Genomic DNA, 15,090 nt, shown 5'->3' on the forward strand with positions numbered 1-15,090 from the left:
AAAATATCAATTATTTACTTTTTACCCGATTTTTTAAAATTATAAATAGATAATGAAATTTCAATATTTTTGTTTTAATTAATATAATCATATTTTACAACATCATACTACTGATACCTATTGGTTTAAATCACTGCAGGTAGTAACATAATAGCATGTGGGTAAATAAATATAACAGGCGTGGCTTGTATAACGATAACAAAAATGATAACGATAAGGTATAAGTATAAAATAAGAAAGTATGAGTAGGGTATAGTACGGCTATGTAATTCCAATATCACATTTTCGTGCATTTTCTAACGTTCATACAAAAATTTATTAAAAGCATTACTCACCTCTTCGTTCAACTTGTTCTTCGAAGCCATTTTCACTAACTGTCGTGCTCAGCTCAGGTGTTTGCTAACAATAATATAAAGGCAGGCAGTATTTTCTTCCAATTTCAAATAATTTTTAACCACAACTGTGTCAGCTTACGAAAATAATTTAAATATAATTTAACACTTCACATATTATTATTTTATTAGTTAAAACATATTATTGTTTACAACTGTTTTACTATGGTTGGCAGTTATTCCTTAAAAACCAAAACAAACCAAATACGAAATTGGAAAGGTGTGTTCGGGTCAACGTACACCCTATGTAATTGTGCCACCTGTTGCATTCAAATTCAGGTAGCGTATTGTGTGGTATACTAGTATAATACTATATAAATGTATAACTCTAATCATATAAAAAAACAATAATAGAAGCTTTATGTAACATTTTCCCCGGAAAAAAATATCTGCCAGCTTTTCGGCTTATAAATATTTTTCAAGGTGCGCCATTACTCCCTAGCACCCATGAATGTCATATTAATGAATGTACCTTTTCTACTTTGTTTTTGAGAGTACTTTTATCTTATCTATGGTCCTTTATTTAGTGTGTAGCTAGCTGTTATCTATGATGTGTAGTAAATTGCCTGAAATATAACAATTTTAAAAAATGCAAGAAAAAGTTAATTATTTATAATCACTATCAAAATATTGCTGTACTAATTTGTATATCAGGTATTTACGAAATCGGGAATGAGTAAGGTTCATTTTGAATTAATCATTTACATTGTGCTCTGGATATGCGGAGTTTTATATTCTATCTACAAATTTTCAAGAAACAATTATGGTTTGTGGTGCTGTTTAGTTTATTTTGATTAGTTTCCTTACATTAGAATTAGTTTTCAGTTATATTCCTGATAATCATGGTGATTTTAAAAGTTCATATTACCTAACCATAAAAAGAGATGCTACAGATTATGAATGGGAAACGATGACTTTATTGATTTATATATCATTACCATGGATAGGAGCTCATATCTTAATATCAGAGTTTTTGAGGGAAAAATGTGAAAAGGTAGTCATTTAATATTATTCTTATCAGAGCCAGGTTTGAAAAATTGTTGCAGGTGCTACCATATTGGCAATCAATCATTGGATTAAGTTTTCTCACATATATGACAACTCTTCAAGGATCATTTCTAGTTGCATCTCAGTTAATATTGTTTGAGCTAATTAGCAAATTTGGAACCATTATTTTAATATGGACTACCTGTTTAGGGTATTTAGCAGCAATTTGTTTTTTCAAGACATTTGATCAAACTTTTGGATATCAGTATTTAAGGATTAATGAATGGCAGCACTTTCTGTTAATCCTCTCCCTTTGCTGGATGAATTTAAGATGCATAAGTTTCTATATTGAAACAATAAAATGTAAGAAAAATAACGAAAGTAATTTGTTAAGAATTTTTTCTTATTGTTTTTATCTTCCAAATTTGTTTTGTGGACCGTTCGTCCATTATGAAGAAATGCTCCAGAGTCATAATAAAAGTACTGTTAATTTGAGGACAAGACTGCTAATCCTTGCTAAAGACCTATTACGAGTGGCCTGGTGGTGCCTTTTTACACACCTCTCTCTATATTTTTTATATGCAAGTGCCTTCTCACTAAATCCAAAGGTTAGTTTTTTTTATTTCTGAGAATTGTAATGTCTTGCAACTTACAATTTAAGAATTCAAAAATTCTTTATGGTACTGTATTTTAACAAAAGTATGTATTACATTTTCAGTTAGTTAAAAAATTTAATAGTTGGGCATTATATGGATATGGGTATTGGATGGGTCAGTTTTTTCACCTGAAATATGTGGTATTTTATGGGTTTAGTACCAGCATTGCTAAATTTGAAAACGTTCCTGTGCCCCCTCTTCCCAAGTGTATTGGTCGAATTCATTTATATTCTGATATGTGGAAGTACTTTGATAGAGGCCTCCACAGTTTTTTAGTAAAGTGAGTAATAAATCAAACTAAGGATGGCAATTGATTGTGAGGTACATTTTTTAGGTACATCTATGTGCCCACATTGACAGAAAAAAGTTTTATTGGAAAAACGTTGTCCAGTTTCTTATGTTTTGTATTTGTTTACATTTGGCATGGAGTCCAAGAATTTATTTTAGTGTGGGCAATTTTAAATTTTATTGGAGTCACGATGGAATCTGGTTTTAAAAGTTTGTGCCTGCATTACGAACATGTAATCAAAATTTTGAATTCTCGGTGGCAACGTAGATTTGTTTGTCTGCTTGCAAGTCCTCTGTTAGCCGTGTCTTGTGTGTCTAACTTCTATTTTTTTGCTGGAATGAATATAGGAAACATTTTTGCAGATAGATTGTTTAATGGTGAGTGAAAAATATCAATTATTTACTTAACTGAGTTAAAAAGGAACATCTGAATTCATTTGAATTTTTCGCAGTTTTTACCTCGTATATGTTTCAAAAAAAGACTTATTAATTAATGAAAATTATTCTTCGGTGTTATAATTTAATGAATAGGCACGGTTTTCTTTATAAAAATAAACTTACCATTCAAAATTAATAGAAAGCTGCTATTTAATGAGTTAACTAGTGAAATTACTACATTCATGAGATATGAAATATTTTAGATTCCTTATGGAACGAAGCTGTATTATTTTTCATGTTATACTGCTGCTGTCAAGTTTCAACAGAAATTAATATTTGGGAGAAAAGTTTTATGAAAACTTTGAGGAAACCAAGCGGTAGAAACTACGGAAAAACTCATCTATAATAACAGTATTATTTTAATATTGAAAAAATAATATAATAGTAAAAAAACAATGATTGATTCTATTCTTATGCTAAAGTAAATCAATATACGCCATGCTATCGGTTATTTTCTGCGATTTTGTATGGTAACGTTTTTGGTGCGGTTCGGTGAGCATTTTGTAATTCTAAAGCTTTTTTCTTTTTATTAATTTCCAGTCTTTTAAGGGCTTCTAATCTGTTACGTTCGATTATTTCTTGCTTTCTCTTTGCTTCTCGTTTTGCTAAAGCCTGTAATCTTTTTTGTTCGATTTCTTCTGGTGAACATTTTATTGGAGATGTTTCGTCCACTGGTGTTGCTAAAATTATACTTGAGTCACATTTACGATTTTTAGCTTTGTCTAGGGGAAAAATACGCATACAGAGTGGTGTTTTTCTTTTGGTTTCTAGTTTCGTCAAAGCTTCTTTCCGTTTCCTTTCTATTTCATCTAAAGTCTTTTTGGAGAGTGATTCTGAAACAAACAATTTATAATTAAAATTTATCCTTTAATACCAACTATTGCTGTTACTGCTTTCGGTCGTAACTAGCTGGGTGATAGATAAACAGACAAACAAACGAAGACTATAACATTATTACAAGTAATTGTTTTACCACCTTGTGTGCTAGATCCAGCTTGTAAGAAAGAATCGTCAAATGATGCTGTTTTCCTGAATTGGGGACTCTTTGGTAAATGTTTAATGCCAGTTTCCAGGCATTTGCCTTTTTGATTAAAACAGTCTTGTTTTGTCTTTGACTGTTCGATTTGTTGCGGCAAGCATTTTATTAGAGAATTTTTATCGATTGGGATGTCTAAAATACACATCAAATCACACACGTTATTTAAAAATATGTTTAAGGGAAAATACACATACGAAGTGATGTCTTTTTCTTAGCTTCTAGTTTTGCCAAAGCCTCTTTCCGATTCTTTTCTATTTCTTCTAAGGTCTCTTTCGAAAGCGATTCTAAAACAAAAATAATTTATAACAGAAAATTTTATAATTCAAGAATTTAGAAATTATTAATAAATTCCTAGGATGGTGAAATCATTGTGAAGCTGAACAATACAATATTATTAATTCGGCCGAAATAATTGTCGAGTTGTTTTAATAATAATCAGAAGTTAATGAACACATAAATAAGCACGCTATCGAATTTACTGTTTATAAACTAGGTAATTATATCCAGTACCGTAAAACATATCACCTTGTCTCCTAGATCCAGCTTTTAAGAAGGAATCATCAAATGAAGTTGTTTTTTTGAATTGAGGACTTTTTTGTAAATGTTCTATGCCAGTTTCCAAACATTTACTTCTCTCCTTAAAACAATCTTGTGTTGCCTTTGGTTGTTCGATTTTTCTCGGTGAGCATTTTATTAAAGAATTTTTATCAACTGGGGTAGCTAAAAGTACATATAAAATCACAATTATGTTTTTAACAATTAATTCAAGGGAAAATACACATACCAAGTGATGTCTTTTTTTTGGCTTCTAGTTTTGCCAATGCTTCTTTCCGTTTCCTTTCTATTTCTTCTAAGGCCTCTTTTGAAAGTGATTCTAAAACAAAAAATAATTGACAGAAAATGTTATGCTTTTTCATAAATTATGAATAAATTCCGAAGGTCAGATGGTAAAACGCTTGTTTATGTTTTCATTGCCTTATTATTATTAGTAAAACAAGTCAACGACTGCTTCGACGAGGGGGGCCATTATTAAGAGTAAACGAATTAACAATACTGTTTGTTAATTGGTTTATTCTTCGTAATGGCCTAAATGATTATTGAGTTGCTTTAATAATAATAAAAAGTTAGTAAAAACATAAACAAGTGTGTTACTGAGTTTACTGTTTATAAATTATTTATGTAATTATTTTAATTTACTTCAAAACGTACCACTTTGTCTGCTAGATTCTGCTTTTGAGAAGGAATCATCAAATGAAATTGCTTTCCTAAATTGAGAACTCTTTTGTAAATGTTCAATATCAGTTCCCAAACATTTACCCTTTTCATTGAAACAATTTTGTATTGTTTTTGACTGTTCGATTTTTTCCGGTGAACATTTTTTTAGAAATGTCTCATTAGCTGGGGTTGCTACAATTATACATCAAATTACAATTAACGATATATTTAAGGGAACAATGCAATACATAGTGGTACTTTTCTTTTGGCTTCTAATTTTGCTAAAGCTTCTTTCCGCTTTCTTTCTATCTCTTCTAAGGCTGCCTTTGAAAGTGATTCTAAAACAAGACCAGTTTATAAGACAGAAAAATTTGGGCTTTAAGGATTTATAAATTATTTAAGTTTAAGTTTTATTTCCAATGCTAGTTTCCAATTATTTACCTTTGTCATTAAAACAATGTTGTGCTGTTTTTGACTGGTGAATATTCACTTCATTTAAAAGATCCATCTCATCATTTTCAAAAGCAGCTAACGCTAAGTTAAATGAATCATCTATAGGTTTGTCAACTTTATTTTCTGAATTATCAGATTTGGACTTAGCTATATCAAAAATACCTGAAATTTAATTCATTAGTAAATAAGCACTACATCTTTCTCTGTAAAAAGTACACCTTTTATGGATACTGATTGAGCTTTATTACTGGACTTAAAGTTAAACTTTTTTGCTTTTGAAACCTCCACATTTATACTATTTGTGATCCTTGTCTCTTTTTGTGCAATATCATTAATTTCAATATTAGTGTTTTTTGTGGTATTATTATTTGAACCACTCCATAACTTCTTTATTTCACACTCATTAGTTTTTATTTTGGTGTTTTCTGATGGCACAATCAAATAATTTTCAACTTTTTGACCACATAAAATCAACTGCTCTTCAAATGAATCATCATTAAAAAGCTCTTCTAATTCGGGGATATCTTCCATTAAGTGGTTATGAGAATTGATTTGCCTACTTGTTGAGTGATCAAAATCAATGTATGAAGAATTAATGGGTTTTTCATTCTTCTCTGCATTTATTTCTTCTTTGAGTGCATCTAATTTCTTTTTAAGTTGATCAAATGTGGGTAAATTATTACCAGAGGGAGTTTTTTTTAAAGGAGGTTTTTCTTGTTCAGGGGCATGTTGTCGTTTTCCTCTTCTCATGTTAGTTTTGGCCCGAGGCGAATTCCAATCCCAAATAACATCCACATCATAATTATCACTTGTACATTGGGATAAAATTGGGCTATAGTCAAAAGAGAGGTCACTTCTTGATGCACAGTTTAATTGCATCGGTGATTCACTATCTGCATTTGTTTTTAAGAATGAGTATGTTTTGGTTCATTAGTATTAAAAACTAATCACAAAATAGTAATTACCTGCAGGTTTAGCTGGGTTGTTTGGATATTTATTGTGCTTTGCTTTTGGAGTTTTGTCCATCTTTCAATACCACAAAAATATCAAGCATTCGTATTTATACAAAACAGTAAAATCCTTGTAAATAAACGATTTCTTCTAATTCTAACCTTCTTAACCTTAATGTTATGATCTATTAAGACCATAGATAATAGATACACAAAGGGTAATGACTTAAACACCGTTGTGACCATAGACGACAAATTAATTAAACGCTGGTCAAAAATTCATGCATTAGTTATCTATTGGCACGTACCATCCTTACTCTATAATTCTTATTTATGGCACTATCTCATCTATGGGCATGCACTGTACCACTGATAGTATATGGATAGTATATTTTTCATCTATTATCTATGTTTTTCGTGATATTTTTCTTCAATCTGTGTACTGTACAAATAACCTAGTTTGCTATTTGTTATTAATGTTATTAATTAAAGTTCGTGTTTTGTGAAAATTGTCGTTTCTGTAAAAACTACTTACTGTTTTGGTTGTCTTAGATTATGTAGAAACAATAATGATAAAATTTCAACTAACCGACAGTTTTGTTGGAAATGTCCAGAATTTTAGGACCAAAAATGGGAAGAGCAGAAGCCTTGTGCAACCAATCTCTTTTAGAAGCTGGAGATCGTCCTTTAGAACGTACTTTAACCGACACAGGAGATGTGAAAACTCAATTTGTTACCCGAGAAGGTGTGTACCGTCTGTTAACATTAAGTGAATATTCGCGGCCAAACCGTGTTGGATATCAATCTCAGGGACAGTCTCAGCCCCAAGTGCGAGTTTCATTAGTGACACTTCCTGATCAAGGTGAGCGTATTTGTTTCAATCACGGACGAGAAATTTACGTGTATGTATATAAAGGCATTAAAAAGGCAGCAGATTTAAGTAAGCCTTTGGATAAGAAAGTGTATAAAGGTACAAATCCTACATGTCATGACTTTAACTCAGTCTCAGCGACTACCGAGAGTGTTAATTTACTTATAGGATTTAGTACTGGTCAAATACAATTAATAGATCCTATTAAAAAGGAGCTGAATAAATTATTCAATGAAGAAAGACTGATTGATAAAACCAGAGTGACATGTTTAAGATGGGTTCCAGGCAGTCGTTCTCTTTTCCTTGCTGCTCATGCATCAGGACAGTTGTATGTTTATAATGAAGAATTGCCTTGTGGTTCAACAACACCACATTATATGCCTTTCAAATCAGGTGAAGGTATGCAAAATATTTACATTGAATTAAATGATTATAATTAAGTGTAGACTGCAAGTATACAACTTGATATATAGTTTCTTAATATGCATTTAAGTAAAGGGAATATGAGTACCTATTAGAAATTGAATAATTATACAACTTCCCTTTGGTTCCCCATTTTATATCTTTTTTTTTTTTCTAAATGAAATGTTTGGAGAACTTACATATGATTGTTTTATTAATTCTTTTAAAAGGGAAAAAAACAAAAGTCATTTAAAAAGAGTGCAAATCAATTGTATCATAAAACATGTGTATTTCAGATTCTCATTGAAAGATACATAAAAGTTGAAGCCAGGAAGATAACGTTTTATGTCATCTTTGAAACTATGTATTTGACTTTACATTTTATTCTATTAACAAGTCTTAAATGTCTATTTTATTGATAAGCAGTTCGTAGTAGAATAACATGTGGTTAATTTGTGTGTAGGGTTCACGATAAGCACGTGCAAAACAAAATCTACACGTAATCCACTATTTCGATGGCTTTTGGGTAGTGGTTCTGCAATTAACGAGATCGCATTTGGACCGGATGGAACTCAACTTGCTGTGGTGTCCCAAGATGGTCAAATGCGCGTTTTCCAATATGATAACATGGAATTATTAGGAACAGCTCGTTCTTACTTTGGTGGTCTTTTATGTGTTGCGTGGTCAGGTGATGGACGTCTTATAGCCGCAGGGGGCGAGGACGATCTTGTGACTGTTTATAGCATAGAACAGAAACGTGTAGTGGCCCGTGCACAAGGCCACCGTTCATGGGTGTCGGCCGTTGCCTTCGATGTGCATTTAGAAATGGATGGGTGCTATCGTCTCGGTTCTGTGGGCCATGACACGCAACTGTGTCTTTGGGAAATCCCTGAGGAGTGTTTGATGCCCAGTAAACCGCGTACGACTAAACGAAAACCTGATCCTTTGCAACTAGTTGGAACACCCAGTTGTCCAAGACTGGACGAATGTCCGATATTAGAGACGTTGGTGTGCAAAAAAATTGCTCACGAAAGACTTACGGCGCTCGCATTTCGATCGGATTGTATCGTAACTGCTTGTCAAGATGGGTATGTTTATACTTGGGCCAGACCTCCGTCGTAACACCCACATTAAGTGCCACTGATCCTGTTTACTACGTAATGCTTATGTAAGAAGTTTTATTTCCTATTTCCTTCTGGTAATTGCTCGTCCTTTCAATGGACACTATGATTTTAAAAGCATTCATGCCTAACTTATTCCAGTCACTATTTATTTATATTATTATATTTAAATTTTATACCCTCTTTCAGTTAAAACAAGTGCATCGTTTTCTTATCGTTTTTATCTTCTTTGTCTTATTAATTTGCATTTAATACTTATCGAGTGTTTGTTCAAGAAATAGTTTCACCAATAAAATTGAAATTAAAATTATTACCACCTAATTTACTTCCACATATAAAAATATACATAATTTTTTTATCGCGAAATTTAAGGTACCTTTTACATACATAAATTAAAATTGGTGTGTTTTATATTTTTACTTTTTTAGTAACAAACTATGTTTATTAACGATATAATATTGCTTTCACATACATTAGTTGGTATTTAGTATTCAGTGATACAAAAATGCAAAATAATGAGCAGTTAAAACCAAGAACGTGGTAACTTAGGCCGTTGTCCACTCAATGAGGCTACAATCTTCCCAAACAAATTTTCCCTTGAGACCGTGATTTTCAAGAGCAAGGTATAATGACGAACGGGCCCCTTCCTCAACAGTTAGAGGACCTTTGTGGCTTGTCATGTCAGTATCAACATATCCAGGATGACAGCAATTGACAGAAATATTTCTTGAAGGTGTTTCTGCATCAAACTCTCGCTGTTGTATAAATGTTAAAGCAGAAAGGCCCACCTTAGAGACTACATAAGTAGAATTGCCCCATGTGTTAGAAATGTCAGCTCCTTCCTTAGCCAATCTAATGTTAAGTTACTATATAAAAAGAAAAATATTTATAAGTAACAATACTTACCTAACGAATTCCTGCATTAACTCATTAAGTTTAGGTACTGTTAATTTTGAATCTTTGAATTTGTCTCGAATATCAGAAGATGGAATTCGTGAAAGTCGTCCAGCAGAGCTTGATAAGTTAATAACTCTGGCATTTTGACGTAAGATGGGGAATAAAACATTGCAAACCTCTAATGTAGCAAAGTAATTTACTTTGATAGTATTTTCTGCTTGTTCTCCAAAAGGTTCTGTGGCATCTGTCTGCAATCAGTTACATTTGCATAGCAAATCATTTGCAGTTTAAACTGTTTTGCATCTCACCTTGTAAGCAATTGCTGCATTATTGATTAATAAGTCAATACCACCATGTTCTCGAACAATGTCATCCCTTAATTTTTTTATGCTTTCTTTACTTGTAATATCCAACTGGTGAAACAACGGTTTAAAACCGAGTTCATTCAGTTTTTTAACTGCAGCCTCGCCTCTACCAACATCTCTAGCTGTTAAATATACCAAACCATCATATTTCTCACATAAACCTTTTACAATGGCGTAACCTATACCTTTATTACTACCAGTTACCTAAAGTTATTGATTTTTTTTACTTATACATACTTATAAATAACATGGAATAATTATTTTTTAACTTACCACAGCAATTTTTTTCAATGGTGTTGACATTTTGTTATATCTTTTTTTTTTTTCTAAATGAAATGTTTGGAGAACTTACATATGATTGTTTTATTAATTCTTTTAAAAGGGAAAAAAACAAAAGTCATTTAAAAAGAGTGCAAATCAATTGTATCATAAAACATGTGTATTTCAGATTCTCATTGAAAGATACATAAAAGTTGAAGCCAGGAAGATAACGTTTTATGTCATCTTTGAAACTATGTATTTGACTTTACATTTTATTCTATTAACAAGTCTTAAATGTCTATTTTATTGATAAGCAGTTCGTAGTAGAATAACATGTGGTTAATTTGTGTGTAGGGTTCACGATAAGCACGTGCAAAACAAAATCTACACGTAATCCACTATTTCGATGGCTTTTGGGTAGTGGTTCTGCAATTAACGAGATCGCATTTGGACCGGATGGAACTCAACTTGCTGTGGTGTCCCAAGATGGTCAAATGCGCGTTTTCCAATATGATAACATGGAATTATTAGGAACAGCTCGTTCTTACTTTGGTGGTCTTTTATGTGTTGCGTGGTCAGGTGATGGACGTCTTATAGCCGCAGGGGGCGAGGACGATCTTGTGACTGTTTATAGCATAGAACAGAAACGTGTAGTGGCCCGTGCACAAGGCCACCGTTCATGGGTGTCGGCCGTTGCCTTCGATGTGCATTTAGAAATGGATGGGTGCTATCGTCTCGGTTCTGTGGGCCATGACACGCAACTGTGTCTTTGGGAAATCCCTGAGGAGTGTTTGATGCCCAGTAAACCGCGTACGACTAAACGAAAACCTGATCCTTTGCAACTAGTTGGAACACCCAGTTGTCCAAGACTGGACGAATGTCCGATATTAGAGACGTTGGTGTGCAAAAAAATTGCTCACGAAAGACTTACGGCGCTCGCATTTCGATCGGATTGTATCGTAACTGCTTGTCAAGATGGGTATGTTTATACTTGGGCCAGACCTCCGTCGTAACACCCACATTAAGTGCCACTGATCCTGTTTACTACGTAATGCTTATGTAAGAAGTTTTATTTCCTATTTCCTTCTGGTAATTGCTCGTCCTTTCAATGGACACTATGATTTTAAAAGCATTCATGCCTAACTTATTCCAGTCACTATTTATTTATATTATTATATTTAAATTTTATACCCTCTTTCAGTTAAAACAAGTGCATCGTTTTCTTATCGTTTTTATCTTCTTTGTCTTATTAATTTGCATTTAATACTTATCGAGTGTTTGTTCAAGAAATAGTTTCACCAATAAAATTGAAATTAAAATTATTACCACCTAATTTACTTCCACATATAAAAATATACATAATTTTTTTATCGCGAAATTTAAGGTACCTTTTACATACATAAATTAAAATTGGTGTGTTTTATATTTTTACTTTTTTAGTAACAAACTATGTTTATTAACGATATAATATTGCTTTCACATACATTAGTTGGTATTTAGTATTCAGTGATACAAAAATGCAAAATAATGAGCAGTTAAAACCAAGAACGTGGTAACTTAGGCCGTTGTCCACTCAATGAGGCTACAATCTTCCCAAACNGAAATAAAAATAACTAACAAGTGTTTTATACTTTCATTACAAATCAAACTTGCTCCAGTAGTATATGCTTTAAGACTGTATCATTTAGGGATCTTTTTTATCATAATTGGTAGAAGTTTTGAATTTGAAATTTCAACAACTTTTTGAAAATTGAATTAAGCAATTCGACTTTTTTCATATATTCATTTATTTAACATTACAGAAATGCAAAATACAATTTAATGTGTAGTTTAATAGTTTAGTAATTTAGGCTGTTGTCCATTCAATGACGCTACAATCTTCCCAAACAAATTTTCCCTTGAGGCCGTGATTTTCAAGAGCGAGGTATAATGATGACCGGGCCCCTTCCTCAATAGTCAGAGGACCATCATGTCTCGTCAGGTCTGTATTAACACGCCCAGGGTGGCAGCAATTAACAAAAATATTTCTTGAAGGTGTTTCTGCATCAAACTCTCGCTGTTGTATAAATGTTAAAGCAGAAAGGCCCACCTTAGAGACTACATAAGTAGAATTGCCCCATGTGTTAGAAATGTCAGCTCCTTCCTTAGCCAATCTAATGTTAAGTTACTATATAAAAAGAAAAATATTTATAAGTAACAATACTTACCTAACGAATTCCTGCATTAACTCATTAAGTTTAGGTACTGTTAATTTTGAATCTTTGAATTTGTCTCGAATATCAGAAGATGGAATTCGTGAAAGTCGTCCAGCAGAGCTTGATAAGTTAATAACTCTGGCATTTTGACGTAAGATGGGGAATAAAACATTGCAAACCTCTAATGTAGCAAAGTAATTTACTTTGATAGTATTTTCTGCTTGTTCTCCAAAAGGTTCTGTGGCATCTGTCTGCAATCAGTTACATTTGCATAGCAAATCATTTGCAGTTTAAACTGTTTTGCATCTCACCTTGTAAGCAATTGCTGCATTATTGATTAATAAGTCAATACCACCATGTTCTCGAACAATGTCATCCCTTAATTTTTTTATGCTTTCTTTACTTGTAATATCCAACTGGTGAAACAACGGTTTAAAACCGAGTTCATTCAGTTTTTTAACTGCAGCCTCGCCTCTACCAACATCTCTAGCTGTTAAATATACCAAACCATCATATTTCTCACATAAACCTTTTACAATGGCGTAACCTATACCTTTATTACTACCAGTTACCTAAAGTTATTGATTTTTTTTACTTATACATACTTATAAATAACATGGAATAATTATTTTTTAACTTACCACAGCAATTTTTTTCAATGGTGTTGACATTTTGCTAAATAATTTTTAAAACAAAATAATGTAATTGTGTTCTACTTTGAGCGTTTGATGGAAATTAATGCTTATTGTTAGATTGTAAGTCGCTTTTATAGTGACATGATAGTGACCTATCAAGAATAAATAAAATAGAAATTGATAACCAGTCAAGAAAACCGCACAAACAACGTTTCTAACAACATTCGGAAGAAAACAAGTACCTATAACAATAACATAAGTAAAGATAACGTTTACCAATTTTTTTTATAAAAGAATGGGATAACTTTTTCAATATATCTCTCATTTACTAGGTATATAATAGCAATGTATATAGAACAAAAACACTAAATCGAAAAGGACTGCTTGCTCCCATTGGAGGTAATTGAACCTGTTCGAGTACCTCGTATTGTTAAAATAATATAAACGTCTATCAAACTAGTACTTTTATTTTATTTATTATATAGACATACAATATCTTTATAAACTATATATTTCCATATAATCATATATTACTAAAGAGCTAAATTATAAAATTATAATTGTTATTAAATAATTATTATATTGTTATGCCAACAATAGTATTTCCTTTTCATATAATACATGTCTATTACATTTCTATTTATAGAACATTCTATTATAGAGTATTATACAGTGTTCGTAACACTAATTTCGTGACTCACTACACGTAGGTAATCCTATTTCTGTGCTCAATAATCTTTTTAATGTCCTCTATTAATTCCGAGGGCAATTCTAAAATATCACAATCATCTGCATTTCTTAAAAATCTTGAAACTTGTAATAAAGTTTGAAGTTTCAAACTGTGCATAGGCAATGTAATTTTAATAAGTATACGAGAGCGTTCTGGACAATTTCGATCAGGAAACCGTTCCTGCCATGATAAAGGATAATATGTGAAATTACCATCTATCAGAAGTCTTTCTTTTGTCTCATAATCAAATGCTATCCATGGATGTGTCTTATATGTAGTAATGTCCATATAGTTCATTCGTCTAAGTAGTCCATATTTCACATACTCTCCATTAAAATTAATCCAAACAAGTTCCACGTTACGTGCGCTAAAGTTAACAAAACGAACGTTAACTGGGTAACGACTAGTTTGAGATCGATGTCTTTCATTATTAGTAACTTCCATTGCAATACAACTTCCACTAACTTGTCCACTAATATTTGATCAAACCCGGTATACTACACGTTACTAACACCGAATTTTTATCGCACTGGTATACTAATCCTAAGAAAAATGGCGGTCTGTGCAGCAATAGTTGGAAAAGATGTAAGAACGCTCGTATTCTTTCTTTCTAATTAATTTATTAATCACCAAATCAAATTTAACAAAAAATAATATTTAATTAGTATCGTTACACTACATACTTGAAACTGTTTTTGTGCTTCGCGGGTACAGTAGTACATTGTAGTACGTTGTACTATTGCATCAAAATAATAAATATAGTTCTACCACTTCAATAAAAACATTGTATATGTTGTAGAACTCCCCGAAATATTTTGCTTGCACAAATCCCGACGAAGAACTTAATTTTCAGTACAAAGTTCTGTCATCATTAGATGTTGTGGAAGAGAAACTAAATGCTGCTAATAAAGGATCGGATATGAGAGAGTTATACTTAGGAATTTTATATTCTCTGGAAACTCATAAAATGTAAACAAAAAGTTTTATTTAAGAATGTATTTTTAATTTTACGCATTTTAGATACGGTTACGTCACCAACACGAAAATAAAATTTATTATAGTAGCAGAATCAACTAATACAGCACTTAGGGATAATGAAATTAGATCAGTATGTAAAAAAAAATTATTAACAAGCTACTTTTAAAATTTAAAAAAAAATATCAATTTCAGATGTTCAGAAAACTACACTCCTTGT

The 15,090-nt window shown here is 31.9% G+C and overlaps 7 protein-coding genes across 12 annotated transcripts in view; 3 read left to right on the plus strand and 4 right to left on the minus strand.

Moving 5' to 3' along the window:
* LOC108738656 (sodium/potassium-transporting ATPase subunit alpha) overlaps nt 1-575 on the minus strand; it is a 27,122-nt gene extending 26,547 nt beyond the window's left edge. For 2 of the 3 annotated variants that reach the window (XM_025977676.1, XM_018472182.2), the window contains exon 1: nt 336-574. In XM_025977676.1, coding sequence (XP_025833461.1) covers nt 336-365 — 30 coding nt within the window. In that variant the 5' untranslated portion in view covers nt 366-574. Of the gene's footprint in view, nt 1-335 lie in introns of all 3 variants that reach the window. The other variant, XM_018472236.2, reaches the window with a different exon arrangement.
* A 280-nt stretch (nt 576-855) lies between these two features.
* LOC108738748 (protein-cysteine N-palmitoyltransferase Rasp) lies at nt 856-3,157 on the plus strand. Of its 3 annotated transcripts, none has more exons than XM_018472323.2 (6): nt 856-1,158; nt 1,218-1,386; nt 1,439-1,987; nt 2,098-2,315; nt 2,370-2,701; nt 2,965-3,157. In XM_018472323.2, the coding sequence occupies exons 1-6, from the start codon at nt 1,112-1,114 to the stop codon at nt 3,105-3,107; spliced, it is 1,458 nt and encodes a 485-aa protein (XP_018327825.1). In that variant the 5' UTR covers nt 856-1,111; the 3' UTR covers nt 3,108-3,157. The 3 variants fall into 3 exon arrangements, with proteins under 3 accessions (XP_018327825.1, XP_018327817.1, XP_018327841.1); XM_018472315.2 differs by having other exon boundaries at nt 857-1,158; nt 1,211-1,386; XM_018472339.1 differs by lacking the exons at nt 856-1,158; nt 1,218-1,386 and having other exon boundaries at nt 1,650-1,742; nt 1,836-1,987.
* LOC108738733 (golgin subfamily A member 4-like) lies at nt 3,105-6,602 on the minus strand. Of its 2 annotated transcripts, none has more exons than XM_018472295.2 (11): nt 6,434-6,602; nt 5,687-6,361; nt 5,457-5,630; nt 5,264-5,353; nt 5,010-5,207; nt 4,585-4,674; nt 4,311-4,520; nt 3,995-4,084; nt 3,738-3,932; nt 3,505-3,594; nt 3,105-3,441 (listed from the first exon to the last, which is right to left on the minus strand). In XM_018472295.2, the coding sequence occupies exons 1-11, from the start codon at nt 6,492-6,494 to the stop codon at nt 3,203-3,205; spliced, it is 2,112 nt and encodes a 703-aa protein (XP_018327797.1). In that variant the 5' UTR covers nt 6,495-6,602; the 3' UTR covers nt 3,105-3,202. The 2 variants fall into 2 exon arrangements, with proteins under 2 accessions (XP_018327797.1, XP_018327804.1); XM_018472302.2 differs by having other exon boundaries at nt 4,326-4,520; nt 6,434-6,601.
* Nucleotides 6,603-6,866: 264 nt separating this feature from the next.
* Nucleotides 6,867-11,657, plus strand: LOC108738770 (WD repeat-containing protein 20). Its single transcript, XM_025977628.1, has 3 exons — nt 6,867-7,688; nt 8,155-8,810; nt 10,668-11,657. Exons 1-3 carry the CDS (start codon nt 7,025-7,027, stop codon nt 11,346-11,348), a joined length of 2,001 nt encoding a protein of 666 aa, XP_025833413.1. The 5' UTR covers nt 6,867-7,024; the 3' UTR covers nt 11,349-11,657.
* On the minus strand, nt 9,215-10,386 carry LOC108738812 (carbonyl reductase [NADPH] 1-like). The gene is made up of 4 exons (XM_018472401.2): nt 10,348-10,386; nt 10,018-10,278; nt 9,719-9,957; nt 9,215-9,664 (listed from the first exon to the last, which is right to left on the minus strand). The coding sequence occupies exons 1-4, from the start codon at nt 10,375-10,377 to the stop codon at nt 9,358-9,360; spliced, it is 837 nt and encodes a 278-aa protein (XP_018327903.1). The 5' UTR covers nt 10,378-10,386; the 3' UTR covers nt 9,215-9,357.
* A 92-nt stretch (nt 11,658-11,749) lies between the features above and the next one.
* Nucleotides 11,750-13,596, minus strand: LOC112905382 (carbonyl reductase [NADPH] 3-like). Its single transcript, XM_025977679.1, has 5 exons — nt 13,172-13,596; nt 12,842-13,102; nt 12,543-12,781; nt 12,214-12,488; nt 11,750-11,924 (listed from the first exon to the last, which is right to left on the minus strand). The coding sequence occupies exons 1-5, from the start codon at nt 13,199-13,201 to the stop codon at nt 11,893-11,895; spliced, it is 837 nt and encodes a 278-aa protein (XP_025833464.1). The 5' UTR covers nt 13,202-13,596; the 3' UTR covers nt 11,750-11,892.
* A 742-nt stretch (nt 13,597-14,338) lies between these two features.
* The window catches only part of LOC112905374 (trafficking protein particle complex subunit 2-like protein), a 1,470-nt gene continuing 718 nt past the window's right edge, over nt 14,339-15,090 (plus strand). Inside the window, exons 1-4 of the mRNA XM_025977629.1 lie at nt 14,339-14,480; nt 14,695-14,864; nt 14,916-15,003; nt 15,066-15,088. Coding sequence (XP_025833414.1) covers nt 14,448-14,480; nt 14,695-14,864; nt 14,916-15,003; nt 15,066-15,088 — 314 coding nt within the window. The 5' untranslated portion in view covers nt 14,339-14,447. The remainder of the gene's footprint in view (nt 14,481-14,694; nt 14,865-14,915; nt 15,004-15,065; nt 15,089-15,090) is intronic.

Source organism: Agrilus planipennis, unplaced genomic scaffold (genome assembly GCF_000699045.2).
Source record: "Agrilus planipennis isolate EAB-ADULT unplaced genomic scaffold, Apla_2.0 scaffold25, whole genome shotgun sequence".
Classification (NCBI taxonomy): Eukaryota; Metazoa; Arthropoda; class Insecta; order Coleoptera; family Buprestidae; genus Agrilus; species Agrilus planipennis.

Excerpts from the sequence above, each read along its gene's own strand:
- LOC108738812 (XM_018472401.2), bottom strand. The coding sequence starts at position 10,377 with ATGTCAACACCATTGAAAAAAATTGCTGTG. Across the intron at positions 9,958-10,017 it reads ATGCAGCAATTGCTTACAAG|ACAGATGCCACAGAACCTTT; the intron begins GTGAGATGCAAA and ends AACTGATTGCAG. Across the intron at positions 9,665-9,718 it reads TTAATGCAGGAATTCGTTAG|ATTGGCTAAGGAAGGAGCTG; the intron begins GTAAGTATTGTT and ends ACTTAACATTAG.
- LOC108738770 (XM_025977628.1), top strand. The coding sequence starts at position 7,025 with ATGTCCAGAATTTTAGGACCAAAAATGGGAAGAGCAGAAGCCTTGTGC. Across the intron at positions 7,689-8,154 it reads GCCTTTCAAATCAGGTGAAG|GGTTCACGATAAGCACGTGC; the intron begins GTATGCAAAATA and ends ATTTGTGTGTAG. Across the intron at positions 8,811-10,667 it reads CTTGGGCCAGACCTCCGTCG|CATGTGGTTAATTTGTGTGT; the intron begins TAACACCCACAT and ends GTAGTAGAATAA.
- LOC108738748 (XM_018472315.2), top strand. The coding sequence starts at position 1,065 with ATGAGTAAGGTTCATTTTGAATTAATCATTTACATTGTGCTCTGGATA. Across the intron at positions 1,387-1,438 it reads TGAGGGAAAAATGTGAAAAG|GTGCTACCATATTGGCAATC; the intron begins GTAGTCATTTAA and ends AAATTGTTGCAG. Across the intron at positions 2,316-2,369 it reads CTCCACAGTTTTTTAGTAAA|GTACATCTATGTGCCCACAT; the intron begins GTGAGTAATAAA and ends TACATTTTTTAG.
- LOC108738733 (XM_018472295.2), bottom strand. The coding sequence starts at position 6,494 with ATGGACAAAACTCCAAAAGCAAAGCACAATAAATATCCAAACAACCCA. Across the intron at positions 6,362-6,433 it reads CAACCCAGCTAAACCTGCAG|ATAGTGAATCACCGATGCAA; the intron begins GTAATTACTATT and ends AAACAAATGCAG. Across the intron at positions 4,675-5,009 it reads AGAATCTAGCAGACAAAGTG|AATCACTTTCAAAAGAGGCC; the intron begins GTACGTTTTGAA and ends TTTTTGTTTTAG.
- LOC112905382 (XM_025977679.1), bottom strand. The coding sequence starts at position 13,201 with ATGTCAACACCATTGAAAAAAATTGCTGTG. Across the intron at positions 13,103-13,171 it reads CATTGAAAAAAATTGCTGTG|GTAACTGGTAGTAATAAAGG; the intron begins GTAAGTTAAAAA and ends CAATAACTTTAG. Across the intron at positions 12,782-12,841 it reads ATGCAGCAATTGCTTACAAG|ACAGATGCCACAGAACCTTT; the intron begins GTGAGATGCAAA and ends AACTGATTGCAG.